This window comes from Zootermopsis nevadensis, unplaced genomic scaffold (genome assembly GCF_977971745.1).
Source record: "Zootermopsis nevadensis isolate Lab colony 2312 unplaced genomic scaffold, Znev_1.0 Znev_ptg000013l, whole genome shotgun sequence".
NCBI lineage: Eukaryota > Metazoa > Arthropoda > Insecta > Blattodea > Termopsidae > Zootermopsis > Zootermopsis nevadensis.
This window is the reverse complement of record NW_028259145.1, coordinates 3,182,698-3,204,033: the sequence shown is the minus strand read 5'-3', so window position 1 is coordinate 3,204,033 and position 21,336 is coordinate 3,182,698. Positions and strand designations below refer to the sequence as shown.

The window sequence follows — 21,336 nt, the reverse complement described above, 5'->3', positions numbered from 1 at the left end:
TTTATCTTTGCAAAAGTATTTCAAATAATTAAGCTGAGTTATGAAGTGTCCATAGACGATCAGTTAAAATGCCCAGTTAAACTATTCTAAACAAATGCAAAAACATAACGCTGTTATTAGTCTGCGGCTAATGCATTATGCTGGAATTTATTTTGTGGGTTTTAAGTTTCTACAATCGCATTTATCTGGAGCTTTGTGAAACGTGAGTTAAAAGTAGTTCATTGGAAACTTCCTCATCATGTTACAAGTACAAAATTGGCACTTGATGACTTTCTAATTTAAGTGTTTGATGTCAGTCTTTCTCGTAAGAAGAACGACTTGAGCAGTTGTCACTTGGTGAAATTTATTCATTCACATTTATTAATCGATTATTCACTTGTGTCACGTTCTTATCCAAAGTTAGGCCTGTAGATGTATCTGTTATTTACAGTCAGCAAACTAAGTTTGTTGTTAACATGTATTTATGTATGTTGACATCGGCGTTTCAGTGCATTTTGTATTTTACATTATCCACAAAGTTTAGGGAAATGTCGCTTAATGTCTCTTGAAGCTGTCTCTGTAGCCCATTTCTCGTGTGTTCCTGTTAAACTTTCATCATTTCTATGTACATATTTAACCGCCGACAAGCACAGCTCATCCAGTAGACGCGCTGGTCGTGTTTCGATTACTCAGAACGAAAATTTATACGTGTATAAAAATAATATACCAAGTGTTGGTAAAATTTAATTTCTATGCGTATGTAAGGCCCTTTGTCGAATATCCTCCTTTGTTTTAACATTAGGGCTATTTTACGAATGTTTTAATGCAATTACTTTGTTGAATAAATCATTGTTTATACGAAACTGGGCGTTCATTGTGTACGACAAATGTGAGAATAGTTTGTGCTTCAGACAAAGTTTGCACAGTATATGTTGTGATCCCGTAAATGGTCTGCTGGCATTGTAAATATACTGTTTTTTAGTGAACTATAGTGCTCACATATACAAAAGATTCAATCCACGCACATTGCGTTGAAAGGATTGGTGGTTCTGATCACAGCGTCTGGGGACTGGACCATGATCGCTTTGACACTATGATCTTGAGCTCGAATCCCGCTCAAGGCGCGAATATTTGTCCGCATCTTATTGTGTTGTCCCGAGTTGGTAGAGGCCTTCGACATGATGATAAGCCAGAAGGAGTCCTACAATGTGTCTAAATAACTTAATAATCCTTCCGTATATGATGTGTTCAAAGTCAATCAAAGACTGTACATTCATAGAGTAAGTTCTCTTAAATTCTGTTCTGTGGAATATTAATCAGCAGTCCAGCTAATATTTTTCGTAGAGACGTAAATTAATTGTATCTCGATAAGAATAAGTTATGTAACCACATTTCGTATAAGAGTTCGTAAAACGAATGTTTAGTGATTTGGTGAAAAAGTCGATTTTATCCATGTGATATACTGGCAAAAAAATTAGATTTTTCTATGTACTTAAGTTCACAAAGCGAACAGCTTATGTTCTCTGTTGCATCAATGCGTAAGATTCATTCGTAATATTGCATACTCAGCATGATGAAATGTTCTTGGAGAGATGCGTCAATCTATTACGCTGTGTGTGATAATTTAAGAGATAAAGTTTAGTTATATAACTTGTTTACTGAACACCTTTCTGTGCCAGTACCAATAGTAATCTCTAGACATTCTGTTATCACCCAAGGTTCAGATATCAGTTCGACGCATTCTTCAACATGTTTTACGTAAGTTTTCTAATAAGTGTTAGAAAGGATTTGAGGATTTCCCGGCGGTAAGCCTGAACTTGGCTTCTTCTGGGTTGTTGCGCCGTGTAGTCTAGTAGAAGTTTACCGACTTCTCAGGGGTCCATGCTGCCTCCATCATCAGGGCGATGAGTATTCATGCGTGATCTTCATCTCATACCGCGTGATTATTGAAAATGAATACCGAAATATGTACATTCGAAGAAATATATCAAATTCTTGTTGTTTTGGTTTGTGAAACGTGTACAGTTCAGTAAAATTTTGTTAACGAGTACAAAATAATGGTCATTATTATTATTATTATTATTAACATTATCGCTGTATTATTTGTGCTGCAATTGCGAGACTAAACGTGCAAGGGGAGCATGTATTTATTTTATTTATCGTGATTTGTTGTTCATTGGCATTCTGATTTTAAGGTTAAGTGATCAAATATGATAAACATTTGTTTGTGTTTCTGAAAGTATTATGTTTTCTTATAAAAATATGAATTAGTATTTTAGTCCTTGGCAGGGTTTTGATGTAGCGTCTTTAATGAGATATCCAGAAACCCTGAAAATTTCATTCTTCTCGGTATGGACTCCGGGATAGAAGATAACGTTGGGACGAAGAATCTTTGCTGTTGATCGATCTTATGTTAACTTTATCTTGGACTCCATCTGTCGTTTATGACTTGCTGTTTGAGATGGGAATCAACGCAGTAGATTTACGTAAAGGAGACTCGGTGGCACTTTGATGGCCACCCGCATTACTGTTGTTTATTTAATTTTGAAAGTGCAGTGGAAGGTTTTCGTTGTTTCATTTTATAAAGCATTCAGTTTAGTTGATCTGTACCTTAATACAATCAGTATGTTGGCATGTATAAGGCACCAAGTACGATAATACTGAGATAGATTTTACATTTGTAGGACGTTGTTATTACTTATGGCCATGGATTGATTTGTTTCGAAGTAGGCAATGACTTTCTATGTAACATCAAAGTGCGATCTCATTAAATTCTATTTAATCCTATAGGAAAGGTTGTTAATCATTTTTAGCAGATAAAAATACGTCATGTCATACCACTCAGTTGAGGAACCCTAAGTAAAGTATGCAGCCCGTTTTATTGAGTCTTTAAATTGATTCATGAAGCTGCAGATCTTGTTGAATTCTCACGAATTATGTTCAGCAAACCAACAGAAGTTGCTCTGTTATGCCAGAAGTCCGATCTTTTACGTTGTTTTTCGCCATAGTTTGTATGAATATATAACGGTAACATGTAAATTGCATTGCTATATACGGGATATTAATATTATTAAATTATTAAACCAGTTTAATAAAATTTAACGTGCCCAATGCATAAGGCATGTGGCTATCTATATAATTAATGATTTGAATACAAATAAGTTTTAGATGCTTTTAATTATTTTCTCTGCAGGCGATTGAGCGATGGTTTGTGGTAGCTACACTGCTTATGGTTGATGCGAGTAATGGGGCAAAAATATTGGGAATATTTCCCTTTCATGCCAGGAGCCATGCCTTCGTGGCTTCGGCATTAATGCTGGAATTGGCCAATAGAGGACATGAAGTTACAGTTATTAGTTACAACCCTCAGAAGGAGAAAGTAGCTAATTATACGGAAATCATTGTGAAGACAACGTTGATGGATTTGATGAAAGTTGAAGGTAAGACGTCACGTGCACTGTGAAGTTGAAGACGAGGATAGAAATCTGAAATGTGTACATCAGAGGATTGTCTGTCAGTTTCAGTATAAATCAGATGCGTTCTAATATTAAATTATGTGTTATAGTAACAATTCACTACATTAATCTAAGATTTCGTTAGTGTTCTGTAGAACAGTGGTATTCAAGCTTTTTTGTTCGCGTACCCCCAGATATAATTTCTCTTCAACTTTGTACCCCCAAAGTTGTTGGTATATAATCCAAGTTATACATAGTATATAATCTACATCTAAAATAAATTTAAAAAATCACATTACTGTTTATTCAGTGCTTATTATAATTTTTTTTTAAAATTTCACGTACCCCTTAAGATGTCTTCGCGTACCCCAGGTTGAACACCACTGCTGTAGAATAACTGAACATTATTTTGTTTTCAGGAGCACCAATAAACTTCTTTCAACAACAGAGCACTAGTATATTCTTGAAGGCATTTTTAATATGGCGTAGTAGTCAGGAAACTTGTGATTTGACGCTACAAGAAGAAGAAATTAATAAATTGATTCACGCCACAAATCTTCACTTCGATCTGTTGATTATAGAAGCATTTTTTAATGAATGTTTTTTAGGTTTTGTTCATAAATTTAAAGCTCCCCTAATCCATCTGTGTACATTTGGAGGAACACATTGGATTGGCGATTGGGTTGGCAATCCAAACCCTTACTCTTATGTCCCCGACACTTTCCTCGAATATAGCGACAAAATGAATTTTTGGGAAAGAGCAGTTAACACGATCGTGGGAACTGGATGGAGACTTGGGCGCCATTACTACTACCTGCCAGGTCAGGATTCAATAATGAGAAAGCATTTCAACGATTCTGCTATGCCTTCAGTAAATGAAATAGAATACTCTACGTCGCTCGTGCTTCTGAACCATCACTTCAGTATAAGCTATCCCAGGCCGCTTATGCCCAATATGGTGCAGGTTGGCGGGATGCACGTGAAGCCACCAAATAAAATTCCACAGGTAAAATTCAGTTACGTAGTCTCGATGAGAGGGGGAAATTATAACTCAGTATACAGCTGGTATTTGCGGAGCACGCCTATATTTTTACGAGATAAATTTTAGACTTTTTCGTATAAGTAATCCCTATCTCCATTGCGTTTAGAGATTAACCCTTTAAAGCCGAAGATCGTCTGAATATTATTTATGAATTCAGTCCGTACCGCGAAGAAAACACTACACCTCACCATTACGAAAATCAGCTGGTTAACCCTTTGAAGCCGAAGCTCGTCTTCATAATATTTACGAATCCAGACCGTACCGCGAAGAAAACACTTCACTTAACCATTAGAATTCGAATCAGGCGGTAACACATAAGATTTAACATCCCGGTCAAAGCCTTAAACAAGGATTTTTATTCAGTAGCTCAGTCATGGACAAAGCGTCCATTGTCCTCAGATGGAATTTTACTAATTCCGATAAAATGCTAATTATCAATTACCAATCAGAATTTCAACGTTTGTGTGATTTCGTTGAATAGACTCGTAAATCATTTATGTATGTTTATAATACCCTGTCATTTGTCACAAGGTAGTGTTGCTAACTACCAGTTATCAAGAGTTATTATTTTAAGAGGTAAATGCATAAGTAAAATATTATGTAATTTTATTTTTTAAGTTGTTTATGAGTGTTGTCCAACCTCCACTCTATTAAAAACATTTTACTATCTGTAAAGCACGACAGTTTCATCGTATACATTTATGCAAGAAAGATTATCTGCTGTAAATAGATTAGGGTTGGTCGTGTCAAAGGTTATGTTATGATGTAATGATTATCTAATTGTTATTGTTTCCATTCTGATACCCGAGTAACAATCAGTATATTTTACAGAAAAATGTTGTCCCAGTGTTTAATCGATAACAGAATGAAGGCGCCCATAACGGATTCAAAATTAAATTTAAAATTTATTATTTAACAGTTAACTGTTTAATCGGATATAAATTATTTCAGACAAATAAATGCTAAATAATTCCAATTACTTAGGAGCCTAACTGTTGAAAAATCCGACAACTAAACGGGAAACATATATATTCGATATACCGCAGCCAATTCCGAAAGAGTTTTTTTTTTTTTTTTTTTTTTTTTTGTAATGACACTTGATATAAATATTACATACTGAAATTTGTGACCTGTTCAAACGTGTTTTAGCTGCACTGGTTATACGCCCGCCGGGAAAGAAACAGGAAAATTGAATGCTAAGTTTTTCAGATTTCTGTATTTTTGTGTGATATATACTGTACTTTATTGATATTAGGAACTTGAGAAATTCTTGGATGATGCAACAGATGGGGTGATATACTTCAGCATGGGCTCAAACTTGCTCAGTTCAGAGTTACCTGATAATAAGAGAGATGCTTTTCTTAAAGCATTTTCTCAGTTAAAGCAAAAGGTTCTCTGGAAGTGGGAGACAGAGACTTTACCAGGACAACCAAATAACGTAAGACTGGGCAAGTGGTTCCCTCAGGCTGATATCCTGGGTAAGTGTGCGGGATAATTGGACGTATGCTTGCTTACATGTAAGTGTTTCTTTGTTTGGACCCGGCCTGAGACAATTTTCACACAAGTTTCTGTGTTGATGTCGATGAGGCTGTTGGAACATAGGCGTATGATAAACAAGAGAGTGCGTGTACCTTACGATAATATGGCGGAAAATGTTTTGAGCTGCATAGTTGAAATGTCAAGGCTCAGTATTAAGGGTCGGACGAAACTGGTAATACTTTAGGGCCATTTAAACATTTAATATGACCAATTTCGTAATGTATTTAATTACAGGAAAATAGTTATAAAGAGGGGTAGAAGCTTAAATTAACTGAACTTAGAGCAGTCACTCATTTTGTTATACATTTTTCGTAGTTATAAACGGGCGCAAAATATTCTCGGCATGTTACCTGTAATGAAATAGAATTTATTAACACTACCGTGAAGTCACCGAAGTATTACTTATTTCAAATGAAGAATAATAATGCTTTATGGTTTTAATTAAGTAATCTAAAGAGTCTTAAATATTACTTTTTAAGTAAATAAAGCGACTTATTATTTCTGCAGCACATCGAAACATAAGATTGTTTATGACACACGGAGGACTGCTCAGTACGCAGGAGGCACTTAACCGTGGAGTTCCTATGGTGGGAATCCCTGTGTTTGGCGATCAGACACTAAACATGGCACGTGCCAAGTCTGCAGGATATGGTGTTATGCTATCATTCCATAACATTACAACAGAATCTGTGACCTGGGCACTTAAAGAAGTTCTCGAAAATAATAGGTATTTAACACAAATTATTTATGTGCAGGAGTATGCTGTCAATTTATTATCAAGGGGCCCTCACCAGCAATCTACATACCCCTTTTATTTCTAGCTTTGGCATTGGGAATTGTGGACGGGCAAGATGTATCGATATAACGATGCGTCTGTGTCTGTATTTTGATACCGGTTCATCTTCTGTGTGCGCTGATGACTAAGCGTTTAGATAATTAGCCAATAAATGGGGTTTGAGCGAGCCCTCCGATCACCCAGCAGTACACCCCTGATTATGTGTGTTGAAATAAAAAAAAACATATTTTGAAATTTCAATTGTGATGACGCCCATAACTTGTATCGTGGTCCTCAAGGTACCGTGAAAACGCCCAGCGTCTGTCCCGAATCTACCGGGACCAGCCACTCACTCCACTGGAGCAAGCCGTGTTCTGGACGGAGTACGTGATCAGGCACAAGGGAGCGCCTCACATGCGCTCAGCTGCACTCGACCTCACCTGGTACCAGTACTTCCTGCTAGATGTCATCGCTGTTTTAGCCTTGGCTGCAGGGTCGGCTTTACTTGTAATGTTCTTGATAATCAGGGCATTACTGAGAATCTTTTCGGGTATCAGTAATGTTGATAAATCTAAGAAGAAACAAAATTGAAAATAGAACTTGTGAACTATTAAGATAGAAAAATCTCAATAACACTCTCAATAAGTCTGTTTGTGAATAAAAGTGTACTCATTAATATTTATAGTACATTTGTGAATATAAGTCTGTACCCTCTACAGATTTTTGTTTGTTCACATATACGTTACACTAACTTAATATAACAGACTGAGTGGAACGGGGTCTGCAGCTAGCCCACCCCCCCCAGGATGCCAGAGGATGATTAAATGTAAGACGATGTCAATAAAATTAATTTATACGAAAATACAGCAGTTCATTACTGTGAATTTTGTGACTGTAACCATTCATCAACCAATTTATTTCCATATAATATGAATTTATTCCACAACAAAATAAAGTCGTGTTTCTATACTTATTTTGTTTAAGCCCGTTTGACAACATACGGCTTTTAAGATGAATTTTGTTGTTACCTCGTTTCAGACTATCCGTGCAAATTATATTATTATTTACTACTTCAAATGAAATCACGCAAATGTTAAACAGCGCGTGTACAAAGAGATTTGAAAATAACAATACTGACATATTGTTACATGGGATTGACCGGAGAGTTAGCCGTTTAAAGTGTTATATGTTTAGTTATTGTAAGCGTCTGCTATCCTTCAAAGACTAGAATCTAGGAGCGTTTAAATATACCATTTTCTAAGAGTTTAACTGTGAGAACTAAATGTTATTTTGATAAAAATGTTTATCAGCTTATTAATATTTTACAAGTGGAACAATACAGGTCAAAATGTTTTAAGTTGAAAAGTGTGTGTTGAAATCTCCATTCAATATTATCCGGCTCAAATTCTGACACTTTCTATGGCTTCCCTTAGGCTTTCATGCGAATCCTACGGATGTAACGTGACAATTTCCTCTTATTTTTTTCAATAACATATAATTTCGGACGTTATGAAATCACTATTTCATACTGCGTCGTTAAAATTACCCATCTGTTTTAGCGCAAATTAGATGGAGACCATTGGCATACCAGTAACGTTGTTTAGCGATCACAGTAACAAAGTGTACGCATCTTTGCTTATGTACGAAATTATAAATTCCGCTTGCTGTTGAAACTATTGCAATAATAGGACGAAGTTCCGATATCTGAAGTTTGTACGGAAGTAACATATAAATAAAATATATTATATATGCTATTCAATCAAATTCATGCATTTCCTTCATGATACCATGTAGTGATTTTATAATGTACAAAATTGCATTACATGCAGAATTCCGCCTTTATTGGGAATTTTGCGATTGGACGATGCCTTGATTTATTTCGCCATGCAAGTCTACAGGGAGTCACAATTTACGGAAAGAAATTAAACCTTCCTGTAATCTGCTAAAACTTTATTAATAAATTTAAAGTAAATACAAATCATAAATTTTCAGAAGTGATTACCTATACCAATAAAATTTCTGCGTAATTTCTGTAAATTTTTAATTGAATTTCTCCAACAAGAACGGAGTTCTGGTCAACTGGAAAATTCCTCTATTGCTCTGAGACAATTTTAAGTTATTACTGCTTTCCTTCAGTGTTGGTAATGGGACATTTCAGGTCTTGTACTGGCAGAATTATGTAACACCTCAAAGTATCTTGAACACTGACATAGTAAGCTTCTTCATTCCGTTTCCACTCCTTTTGATTTACCGTTGTTAGGAAATTGTAGGACATTTATAGGATACCAAGAAACTTTGAAGTGTTCATCGTTACAAAATCTTCCAGTTTTCTGTTTAAATACTAATCGTTTCTTACACGATTGGTCCACGCTTTCGTCACTCATTCACATCTTATTGCCAACGTTACAATAAAATAATACGAGCAGTATCTTAGTTGTCTTTGTACCATATATCTCTGCACAATGTCACTTCAGTATCTTAAGGGCAGCAGTTGGACCATGACATGAAATCAATGCCCACGTGTACTGGAAGAACATAAACCTCCTGGGATCTCTGAGTAAACTTTATGCTCTTGCGATCAGTCGAAAGTGACTCTGGGTGTGAAATACTTCGATGGACTAAAGAAACTTGGTCATCCGACTGACCGAGCGCGTGATGTTACTTTGAGCGTTTAACAGCATAAACAGCCAGTCTTAGCGATTGTGATCAATGTTGGGGCACCTTCTGTTGAAATAATTTGAAGAAACTAATTTCTGGGGCTCTCCATGATCTTACAGAGTGTATGAATACGTCTTCTAGAACTACTTGTTATACGTGATGCCGACATGCAAGTTGAAAGCGGTCTTTATGAAGTATTCTTTCAATCGAATGGCATACTCGAACCAGATTACCACGATTAGAAGCCACTGCATCAGAGCTTATTGTGGTTATCTTGTGCACATCCGCTCAGGAAGTTCTGCACTCCAAGCGAATAATTGACGTCACATCCTGACTCCATATTAACAACTAACCTAATGATGAATTTTAGCCATTGAATTCATAATTCGCCGATAAAAAATTATAAAATTTGTTTCTTCTTCTCTACAAGATCTGAATGACCGTACCGTAGATTTTGCGCTGTCTTTTCCAGCACTTATGGTATATGTAGATCTCTGAAATTTTTTTCGATCGAGACCAGGCACAACAAATATCTGATGAAATTGTATTCCCAGGCCTGATTTTTTAGTGCTAATTATAATTACCTTTCTACAGTGGTTCAGCCCTCTCCCCTTCACATGTCTGTTTACACTGGAGCATAAACTTAAGCAAGAATAAACTATGAAATGCCCTGTTTTGAAAATCTACAAGACAGCATCTGGCTACGTCATGGACTTTATCTTTCTGAGAAGTCTATTTTTGTGGTTAACACACTATAGAATCTAGTCTTGTGTCCTTACGTTCATCAAAACTAATCTGCTAATTTTTGTGATAATCATGATATTAACGTGCCCAAATATGAAATATCTGACTTCAGATTCACCTTTAATTTGTTATCTTAGTTGTAGCTTTTGATTTCCTTGTTTTATGGATCAGTTTTACGCAGAAAAACCTATACTGTAAATGGGTACGATTCCTAAACACTTATAAAAAAAAAGATATAAACTTAACCGTATTTCTCTAAGATTTCGCTTTCTTATCAGAATTTTCCAAACAAGATAAGATTAAAAGCATCGATGAAGCAAAACGTATTACATAGAAGCATGTGATAGATAAACAGTATTGATTGTTCTGTGACGATAGTAACTGCACGGATTTTTATAGTGCGCGTTCGAATGCAACTAATTCGTATACGATGATTTACGTAAGTTAGGTTAGGTTAAGGAAACGTACAGATACTTTTGTGAAATGAAAGGCAAACCTGGTTAAATAAAACCAACTTATTACGTTGGAGGTGTGACCTGTCCGAAATTTAACAAAATTAAAGCTAATTATATATATATATATATAATCAGCTTTAATATATATATTTAATATGGACTAATCTTCCTTTATCTGGTAACCTTTCACACCGTGTGGATTTTACAAACCAAATAATTTATATTTATTTGTGTTTGAAATATTTATAAAGCAGAAACATTCCTTTAGCGATTACAAAGTTTTTTTTTTTTAGATTTAGTCACATCCAAAGACGCAATAGAAATGTAATGACAGTAATGTTGGCACCACTGTTTTCCATAACATTATTAAATACTGAAGGCATGCGCACAACTGCGCCAGTATTGTAATGCGAAAAATGTATACATACGTGAAAGAACTGCGATCCACATCACTGGAATCAGAGTAGAAACTGCAGTAGAAAACGAGAATAACATCAGTTTGAGACAGTGTTTCGAAGGGATAAATGTAAACGTACACATCAAAATACTGCAGACATCGGTAATGATATTTAAGAAAATCTATAGATCATAAAAATACTTATCAATGGTGTAGCTTATACACTGACGCCATGTTGTATCAGAATAGTTGTACATTTTCACGTTTTAAGGATTTGTATGTTTCAGATTATTTTGATACCTTGTCTTATAATGCTACTAGCTAACTAGATGGCTTACCGAACCCGAAGGTTCATCACCGAATTAACCAAAACCCTCCACCGGACCCTCTCCTGGGCCAACAAAATACAGTCTCCTTCAACTCCTATCTCCCATAGATCTCGCCTGATATTATCTTCCCATCTACGTCTAGGTCTCCCCAGAGGTCTCTTCCCCTCAGGCTTCCCAAATAGTGGACCAAACAAACCAGATGGCTTACGTAACCCGAAGGTTCATCACCGAATTAACCAAAGCCCTCCACCGGACCCTGTCCTGGGCCAACAAAATCCAGTCTCCTTCAACTCCTATCTCCCATAGATCCCGCCTAACATTATCCTCCCATCTACGTCTAGGTCTCCCCAGCGGTCTCTTCCCGTCAGGCTTCCCAAATAGTGGACCAAACAAACCAGATGGCTTACGTAACCCGAAGGTTCATCACCGAATTAACCAAAGCCCTCCACCGGACCCTGTCCTGGGCCAACAAAATCCAGTCTCCTTCAACTCCTATCTCCCATAGATCCCGCCTGAGATTATCCTCCCATCTACGTCTAGGTCTCCCCAGCGGTCTCTTCCCCTCCGGCTTCACGACCAACACCCGGTGCACACCTCTTGTCCCATCCATGCGCGCTACATGCCCCGCCCACCTCATTCTTCTTACTTAATCACCCTGACAATACTGGGGGAGGAGTACAAATTTTTAAGCTCGTCATTATGCAGTTTTCTCCACGCCCCATCGCCTTCTCTCCTAGGCCCAAATATCCTCCTCAACACCCGATTCTCAAACACCTGCAATCTGTGTTCCTCCCTCTGAGTGAGAGACCATGTTTCGCACCCATACAAAACAACAGGCAAGATTATTGTTTTTTATACTTTAATTTTCATGTTCCTTATAAAGCTACAATGAATAAAATAGTTTTGGGACCGGTAACATTCAGATATACTGGATAGTGGAATGATTAGAACCAAGCATATGAGCTAACACTGAGAATGGTCCCATGAACACTGAAACGCTTCTGTTTTGAAAGAAATAGAAAGTATAGAAATGAAGTTGTTTTGTACCATCAAAACTTACGTCTCCGATTCCGTTGTTAACTATTTTTTTAGTAAAGAGCTGCAGTGAAAACCACGTTTGCCAGTGTTCTGTAATTTTCAATGGTTGTAAGTTCTGAAATTACAGTATGCTATGTATTTGTTCCATTCAGTCCCACATACAATGTATGAATCATGTTTGTTTCCGGTAAATATTCGCTTAATATACAAGATATCTGAGGTTTTCGTGTCAGTGAGAATGTGAATTATGAACTTCTGGTTTGTACAACTTCTTAGTCCAACACGTACTTACAGACGCTTCGGAGAAACTCCTCAGTTTCTTGTCTTACAGTGGAAATAGAAGCGATAATTTTTCTGCTACCGTGCTAAACACCTACGATTTCTACCCAGAAGATCACAATCCACATTCTTTTGATTTTTCAACTTATGTTGCTTTGTACTCTTTGAGTTTTAAACAGAGTTCTTTCAGGACTGGGGTCTCATCATAGTGGTCATCAAATCAAAATCTCTACAGCTGTTAAGAGAATTATCTTATTATGACGGATATTGAGGCAGACGTTTTTGAGGGGTTCATATTATAACACTACAAATCAGACTTAAAAGTTTACGGACTTTTCATTTATGAAATATTGCTAATTTGCCCTGCAGCTTCAATAGTTATGCATTAAAACGGTATCCCAAATGTCTGAATGTCATTTAAATTAGATTTATATAAAATTTATAAGGTGATGAAATTTTCATTGTCAATTTTTGTTTCTTACATGCTGTGTATTGTTTTTTAGACAATGCGATATTAAATGTCTAGAAATTACTAAGAATCTAGCAAATGCAAATTGCGTATATAAAGAACTGGCTGTTAAACATGGGGTAGATTATATATATTAGGAAAAGGAAACGAAAATGCAGTGGATTTTTGTCAACATTATGGCATGCATTGTAGCAAAATTTTGAAGTAAATTAATGTGTCTATTCACTTACTTTATTCATTTTTTAGGTTATATAAGCATGCTAAAATTAAAATACGCTTATAACGTTACAAACAAATTAGGAAGTAATTTATTGTGTTATGCTCATTTAGGAGACTAATACTGTAGAAGTGTGAGATGATAGGTGAAATGTGACCAACAAAGAGAATTTAGGATATTGTTTTATTTCTGTGTTTAATTTTATATTGACACGAAAGACACCACTGTAAATTAGAAATTTAACTAAAATACAAAATATGTAATGGCTAAAATTTGGGGGAAAATAATGGACATTGGGCAATGTACAATGAAGGACTTTGTTTCAAAATATGATCCAGTTCTTCTGCTAATAATGGTCGTAATATTTTAATGACTGGAATTGTAATTCAGTCTCTATGAGTTTAAAAGTAAGTAGAAGTTTCATTTGAAGTCGACCTAAAATTCATCAGTCTACTGTTGTGAAATTATTTAAACGCGAAAATATATCAAATGAATGTGACATTTAAGAACCTTCACTGCGGGTTTACGTGAAGTACGTAATATATCGCTGTGAATACATTATAATGCTCTATTTTATATCTCCTCAACAGGTAAATTTATTTTTGTGCGTTGGAGCAATTCTTCTGTCCTTACAGAAGAACACGATTGAAGGAGCAAATGTCCTTGGAATTTTTCCATTCCATGTCAAGAGTCACTCTATAACAAGTACGGCTTTAATGAGAGAATTAGCTAACAGAGGACACAATGTTACAGTTCTAAGTATGCATCCTCAGAATAAAAATGTACCTAATTACACAGATGTTGTTCTGAAGTCTACTGTGTTGGACTTAATTGATAACGGTAAGATAATTCACTGAACATCACGATCAAATACAAATCTAGATACATTTATGTTTGTCTTACTTCCCATTGTGCTATTAAATACGTATGTATGTCACTAGAATAACGTGTGTGGGGTTAACTGCAATGAATGTATGGGCCTCGAATTTCAAACCAATGAAGGAGTGAAACATATTGAAGACCTTGAATGAAAACTTTTATAAATACCGATGTCTCTGATTTCAACGAAAATCAAAATTGTATATTGTTTGAACATTTTAAATTAAGGTATTGTAGATGCGTCATATTGTGAATAGTATTAAAATATATAAATATTTAAAATAACCGTCAATCACAATAAAATTTAAAGATTAAAAGATTTAAAATATCATATTATGTTCCCTATCGAGTACTCGATTTACATATGGAACTTACACAACATGTTTCGGCTAAAAGTAGCCATCTTCTGGTGTATTATATATAAACTTTTTACTGAATTGCTTTTTACAATTTTAATGATTTTTCTTCTGATGTTTTGTCCTTTATATTGATTCACTATTCGTTGTAGTATCATTTGTTGTGGTATCCCAGGTCGCAAATATGTTAATTTTGTATTGCGTATTGATGTCGAAGTTTGTATATGGACTGTGAAGTAAATGTTTTAATATTAATGAAAATGAATATAGAAAACAAAATAATTAGTTGAAATAAATTATGTAGACTTACCAAGAAGTAATATTGTAATCCTATTTGGAGAGATTGGAGGTGTACGTACTGCATTGGATGGTGGCTTGTTACTGACTGTGATGCTAGTGGGTGAAAGGTGGTTTGTCTGGGTTGAGGTCAATGTAAATCGAGTACTCGATAGGGAACATAATATGATATTTTAAATCTTTTAATCTTTAAATTTTATTGTGATTGACGGTTATTTTAAATATTTATATATTTTAAATTAAATGTTTCCACACAATCCACTGAGCGCAATATTATAATTTCAGTATTTTGATTACTTAAGGGAATCGTGTCGAATGAAACTTGTTTTACCCCTCATTGAGTTGATGAATTGTATGATGTAACGCAAATTAAATTAGTTACTTAATTTGAACATTGTCAGAAAATATGTCTTATTGCAGGTTCTAACACTGGGTTTAGTAGACAGCGGACTGGAGTGTTTGGAGTACTCAATGTGTTATTCTACTTAAATCAAGTTGTCTGTGACCGACAGTTGCAGGAGGAAGGAGTTCAGAAACTTATTCACTCCACAGACACATATTTTGATATCGTCATTGTTGAAGCGTTTTTCAACGAGTGTTTCCTTGGTTTCGTTCATAAATTCAAAGCTCCTTTAATTCAGATCTGTACGTTTGCCGGTTTTGATTACATGGGGCACTGGGTAGGAAACCCAAATCCTTACTCTTATGTACCAAACCCAATTCTTAAATTTAACGATAGAATGAATATTTGGGAGAGAATGATTAACACGCTTGTGGGAACATTTGTCAGACTCCTGAGGAATCATTACTACTTGCCAGGACAGGATGCAATCATGAGAAAACATTTCAATTATTCCAATAATCTTCCTTCAGTATCTGCCATAGAACACACAACCTCACTTCTTTTTATCAACCATCATTTTAGCATAGGTTATCCTAAACCTCTCATGCCTAACATTATACAGATTGGAGGTATGCATGTAAAATCACCAAAGAAATTACCGCAGGTATGTCTTTCAACGTATACTGCAGTGAAATGTTTTTTGGGTGGGATAATGCTTTATAATAGCAAAGGTATTGTCCATTAAATTATTTATAATTTTATCTATAATCAGGATGTTGAAACGTATCTTGACGAGGCACCAGACGGCGCGATATACTTTAGCTTTGGATCGAACTTGAAAAGTTCTGAAATGCCAGAAAGTACAAGACAAGCTTTTGTGGATGCTTTCTCTAACCTCAAACAACGTATTTTATGGAAGTGGGACACGGATACTATGCCCGAGAAGCCCAAAAATGTGAAGCTTGGAAAATGGTTTCCTCAGTCAGACATACTTGGTAAGTGATATAAAATAATTATAATTGTTCTTTTAAAATATTTCTAATTTTAGGAACTGGTATCTTCTATCGGTTTGAATGCAAAATTTAAAGTAAAAGTGTGGTTTCATTCAACCGTCTCCTAAAAAGTTCTGTACGGAGTTTTCTTCCGCTCCTGTATGTAGTTCTGACACATCGTTGTAAATTCACTGCTGAGCACATATTTGTATGTCCTATAAAACGCCCTCAGACTAATGCTCGTACCATTTGTTAGGAAGTTGTGCTGGATACTGAGTTTAAGTTCACTGGAGTGCTTTTATCTTAAATTTACATATTAATATTACTTTCTTTAGCACATCCCAACATACGGCTGTTCATGACACATGGCGGTCTGCTGAGTACACAGGAAGCTATTGATCGAGGTGTCCCTATAATGGGTATTCCAGTCTTTGGAGACCAGCAATTGAACGTGTTGTGGACTGTGTCTAAGGGATTTGGAGTTTTGTTGGATTTCAGTAATGTCACGTCAGAATCAGTTTCCTGGGCTCTGAATGAAGTCCTCAACAATCCCAGGTATTCGACGTGTAAATTACTTTGGTTTGTAAATATTTATTTTAGAGTTTTCTTTGTGAAACAATCCGAAATTTTATATTACCACCCAGGTACCGTGAAAACGCCCAACGCGTGTCCAGAATCTACCGGGACCAGCCACTCACTCCACTGGATCAGGCCGTGTTCTGGACGGAGTACGTGATCAGGCACAAGGGAGCGCCTCACATGCGCTCAGCTGCACTCGACCTCACCTGGTACCAGTACTTCCTGCTAGATGTCATCGCTGTTTTAGCATTAGCAGGTGGTTCTGTCGTCGCTATCCTATTTCTGGCACTCAGAGTAATAAAACACAAGATGTGTGGATCAGGACGGAACAATAATATTTTTGTTGGCCAGGAGAAAAAGGACGGTTAAATTAGTGTATTCAACAGACTTAATTCTACTCACGAAAAGTGGCGAAATAAAAGATGCTTGACAATAATATTTAACTTGTAATTACTGACTATCGTGGTCAGAAAATAAGTGGAAAATTCATCAGGATTTGAGTGTGCATTGTGTAGTGTGTGCAATATCGAAAAGTAAAAAATGCATAATCATGCCCGTTTGGTAACTAACATAGGTTATGAGATGCAGACATTTTTTCCTTGGCCATAGTCATCCGTTATTGTGAAATCAGGAGAAAAAATTGGCAGGGTGTAGTCAGTTACGTATGTTTATTCACTATAACTAGCTTAAAATGAGGCTGACTTTAATAGTTTAGTTTCTTTGATAGACACCATTGTGTTGGAAAAAAATTAAGGATGTCCTTCAACTTAATATTTAGTATTTCTTTGAAAGAGTCATGAGGCAGTAAATAAATATTAACAATGCATTATTGACATCATACTAATATTGGTTGCAGATGATTGTGTAATATTCCAATATTCTTCACCGATTGCTGTGCCTGGCATTTGAAAGTACCCATTTTGGTTAATCAAATGTTATTGAACTGCCATCGTACAAAATTTCAGTCATCTCAACGCAGAATAACGGAATCAAAAAAATCAACAAACATGCATTAGGAACAATTGACCGCAATGTGATTCATTCTTATTGCTTTTTCATTGTTTTTATATTAATTGTTCTTGAAGTAATCTCACTGCATTTCCAAGTGCACTGTGTTTTCGTGTTTCCGGACACAGTCTGACATACGGAGAGGAAATTAGTTTAATTTTATTCACGCATTTATTTAAGTATTCAATCAAGAGTTCTCTATAAAAAAAAAGGCTGTGTTTTTCCACCATCCAGTTTCTGCAAACTGCAAGCCAATATAACTATTTCTAATAGCCTGATTCTATTCCTACACCGACCTCATTCTCTGCCGTTTGAATCTTTTCTGCATGAAACCATTTAATGGTTTGTCGAATTATTTTAGGCCAATATTCAGACAGTACTTGAAAAGGTTATGATTGCTTCTTTCAATCATTTACATGTCACTGATGACTAACTGTATCCCACACAAAATAACCTCTACAGTTAACACAGCATCGTGTCTTGCACGCTAGTTTGAAAGAGCTGCTGGCCGTCTTTTGCCTATTTTATGTTGAATAAGAAATTAATATACATGGATATGAAAGTCAGGGAACTGACGTGGTAGTGCAGGGGAGATCTTGTGAGAATGTTTTAGCATAACCCACGTGGTGCCGGTAGAAACTTCTTAAACGACTCAAACACGTTTCTAGATTAACGCCAAGACGTAATAGGAACATCATCTTGTGAAATAGCAATTTCTGTTCCCCCCTACTTTTTATGCATTATCGTTATTTCTGAACTTAAACGATACTGCGGACGGACAAATTTCTATATTGTCCGACGAGAATCATAATTTTCCAGTTGTAGGTATACCAATTATGGGATTCAGAGATAAATCTTATTTTCACCTGGAAACGTGTTGTATTATACAGGAATTATGATCATCTCTGATAATCTGCGACATTTACTAGAACAGTAACATTTCTTTAACTGAATTGAGACTCCGAATGCTATTATCATCGTCACTCGAAATGATTTAGCCAAGATTCATCTCTCTACTGCCTCTTCAGAAGATCTACACTTGCGGTCTACAGATACACATTTGATGATTGAAATTGGCAGTTGCTTTTGAGCGCCAATCCGATTTCGGAAACTTTGTTAGAAATTAAATGTAAAGTAAAAAATGTAAAAAGTGATTAATTTGTACAAGTATAAATAAATTTACAATTGTGCAGAATCTAGTGTCATTTATTTTACCGCATCTATACTGCTGTCATCATCGATTCAGGCATCGACACTTCCCTAGAGTAGTCATGTTCGACCGCTGAGGTAGACGAAAACATGATTTGTGGCTCCCCCCTTACCAAGGAGAGCCGGTTTTTAATCAATTCCACTGTAAGCGAGTCAAATGTCCGTCCGTTCGTCATTTGCCGAAGAAACGGATTTTTCCCTCTCTTTTCGGTTACGATGTCCCAGTTCAGCTATCGCAAGATAATAGGCTCGCCTGAATGGGACTTAAAATTGAAACGGGGTCGGTCAGGCAATTTACAAAAAGAAAGACAATACAAACCCGTTAATGATAATATGAAGATATAACATTTACAATTACAACAAAATTCGTGAGCAACTATTCGTGAATATCATTATAGTCAGGCAATGAATGGTCCTTGAAAATATAAGGCTACAAATTAAAAAGGGAAAAAGGTGAAGTTCAAATTACATAGCAACAAAATCGAAGCACAGAACGTATACAATTTGACGAACTAAATAAAGCACTTTCAAAACGTTATAATCTTTGAGATACTACCTAAATAAAACCAGAAGTCGATCACGTCAAATTCACAGCAAACAATCTCTCAAAGTAATAAAGTGAGCCGTGTTGCATCTTGCCAACTGCTTTGCCGTTGACAATATTCTACATGGGAGATATATCCAAATTAAATAATGTAATTGTCTGTCAAATATATGTGGGCCGATTTCCTTTATGCGGTGTCACGTTTAGAGACATTTCTTGGTTTTCTGGACGCTGATTTCAATCTACGAAGATGGCTGTGTTCTTGGTTCTACCGACGTGTGGTCTGGTAGAAGTTTACCAAATTTTCACACTAAAGATGGCGGCGGCAAGGACGGCTGAACCGCTTTTAAACTTCTACCAGACTAACCGACGCTACGACCCGTTAGACAGCCATCTTCGTGCTCACAGCCGTAAACTCCATTTACAAAATCCTACCTAATTTAAATTAACAGACGTTGCCTTAGTTTGTGTTTGGATTCCTTAACGCGTACTTCCAAGGATTTGCTTTCTTCGGGAGGATAACATTTAGTAACTTTCAACCGGAATAATGCATATGCATTGCCTTACCTTCTGCATACTTCTCGGAAACTTTTCCTTCCTTCGATCAACTTCTCTACTTGGACACGTTTAAACCGGCACCGCAAATGAACAGGTTATGTGTCTCTGTGTTCATTTTGGCTACACGTTTCTCCAAAATCACGTGAAAGTTCTTCGATAATCGTCTTAGGCTTGTTCTTACCCGTAATCACAACCAGATTGTCATTATCATTATGTCAGCAAAATGTCACTGATTGTGGACGGTTTAGACGTAAGATGTCGTGAGTGATTACAGCAAACGACTATCTGGTAATATTTTATTTAACACCATCAGTTAGCATGAAATTATTATGACAAGCGATTGTAGTGTCTTCGTATGCTGTGACAGTTTTATGTGTCATTTTTCCAGCGCGTCAGTCACTGTATTCCTTTATATTGCAGAAATAATTTTCATACTCGCATACACGTGTAAATATTTATTCACTAAGGTTTACGCTTGCAAACACTTCGAGATATGGAAAAAGTAAGAAATTCCTGGAAGATCTAATGGAGTTCATCTCCTTCTTTATCTCTATTTCATAAACAACGTCAAAGAACTCTAAGCTGCAAGTTGGTTTAGTGACCCAATCCGGTGTACAAATCTAATTATATCAAAATCCGTTTCGTTTTTTGACTAAAGCCGACACTAATCTTAGGCTTGGTGATTTTTATTCGCGTATGAATGGTGAGAAAGTCTTACAAATGAAAGACGTAATCTGTGAACATTACGGGAAAGAAACTGCAGAAGAATTGACAAATTGACAAACTGAATATGTAGACATATTTATTTTGATTAAAATCATTGGCTACCTAAATATCTAAATCAGAATTCCAAATTAGTGTTGCATGGAATACACCGACATTCCGGCAATGCAACAGCAGATATGATGTTCTTGCTCTAATGCTATCGGGGTTCATTGTTCATCATAACATATTCTTGCACTAATGTCACACAATTTGATTTATAAGAACCTGAAAATTAAAGTGTACAAAACAAAAATCTTGCCTGTTCTTTTGTATGGGTGCGAAACATGGTCTCTCACTCAGAGGGAGGAACACAGATTGCAGGTGTTTGAGATCAGGGTGTTGAGGGGGATATTTGAGCCTAAGAGAGAAGACGATGGGGTGTGGAGAAAACTGCATAATGATGAGCTTAAAAATCTGTACTCCTCCCCCA

The 21,336-nt window shown here is 36.1% G+C and overlaps 3 protein-coding genes across 4 annotated transcripts in view; all 3 read left to right on the top strand.

The window, feature by feature from the left end:
* Positions 1–21,336, top strand: part of LOC110826505 (uncharacterized) — a 60,140-nt gene that overhangs the window by 994 nt on the left and 37,810 nt on the right. The gene's annotated exons all lie outside the window — the stretch shown is intronic.
* LOC147873842 (UDP-glycosyltransferase UGT5-like) lies at positions 1,625–7,652 on the top strand. Of its 2 annotated transcripts, none has more exons than XM_087348814.1 (6): positions 1,625–1,737; positions 3,173–3,419; positions 3,854–4,440; positions 5,732–5,954; positions 6,523–6,742; positions 7,090–7,652. In XM_087348814.1, the coding sequence occupies exons 1-6, from the start codon at positions 1,729–1,731 to the stop codon at positions 7,379–7,381; spliced, it is 1,578 nt and encodes a 525-aa protein (XP_087204940.1). In that variant the 5' UTR covers positions 1,625–1,728; the 3' UTR covers positions 7,382–7,652. The 2 variants fall into 2 exon arrangements, with proteins under 2 accessions (XP_087204940.1, XP_087204941.1); XM_087348815.1 differs by lacking the exon at positions 1,625–1,737 and adding an exon at positions 2,020–2,039.
* Positions 10,608–19,025, top strand: LOC110826504 (UDP-glycosyltransferase UGT5-like). Its single transcript, XM_087348803.1, has 6 exons — positions 10,608–10,631; positions 13,967–14,216; positions 15,329–15,915; positions 16,024–16,246; positions 16,579–16,798; positions 16,888–19,025. Exons 1-6 carry the CDS (start codon positions 10,623–10,625, stop codon positions 17,189–17,191), a joined length of 1,593 nt encoding a protein of 530 aa, XP_087204929.1. The 5' UTR covers positions 10,608–10,622; the 3' UTR covers positions 17,192–19,025.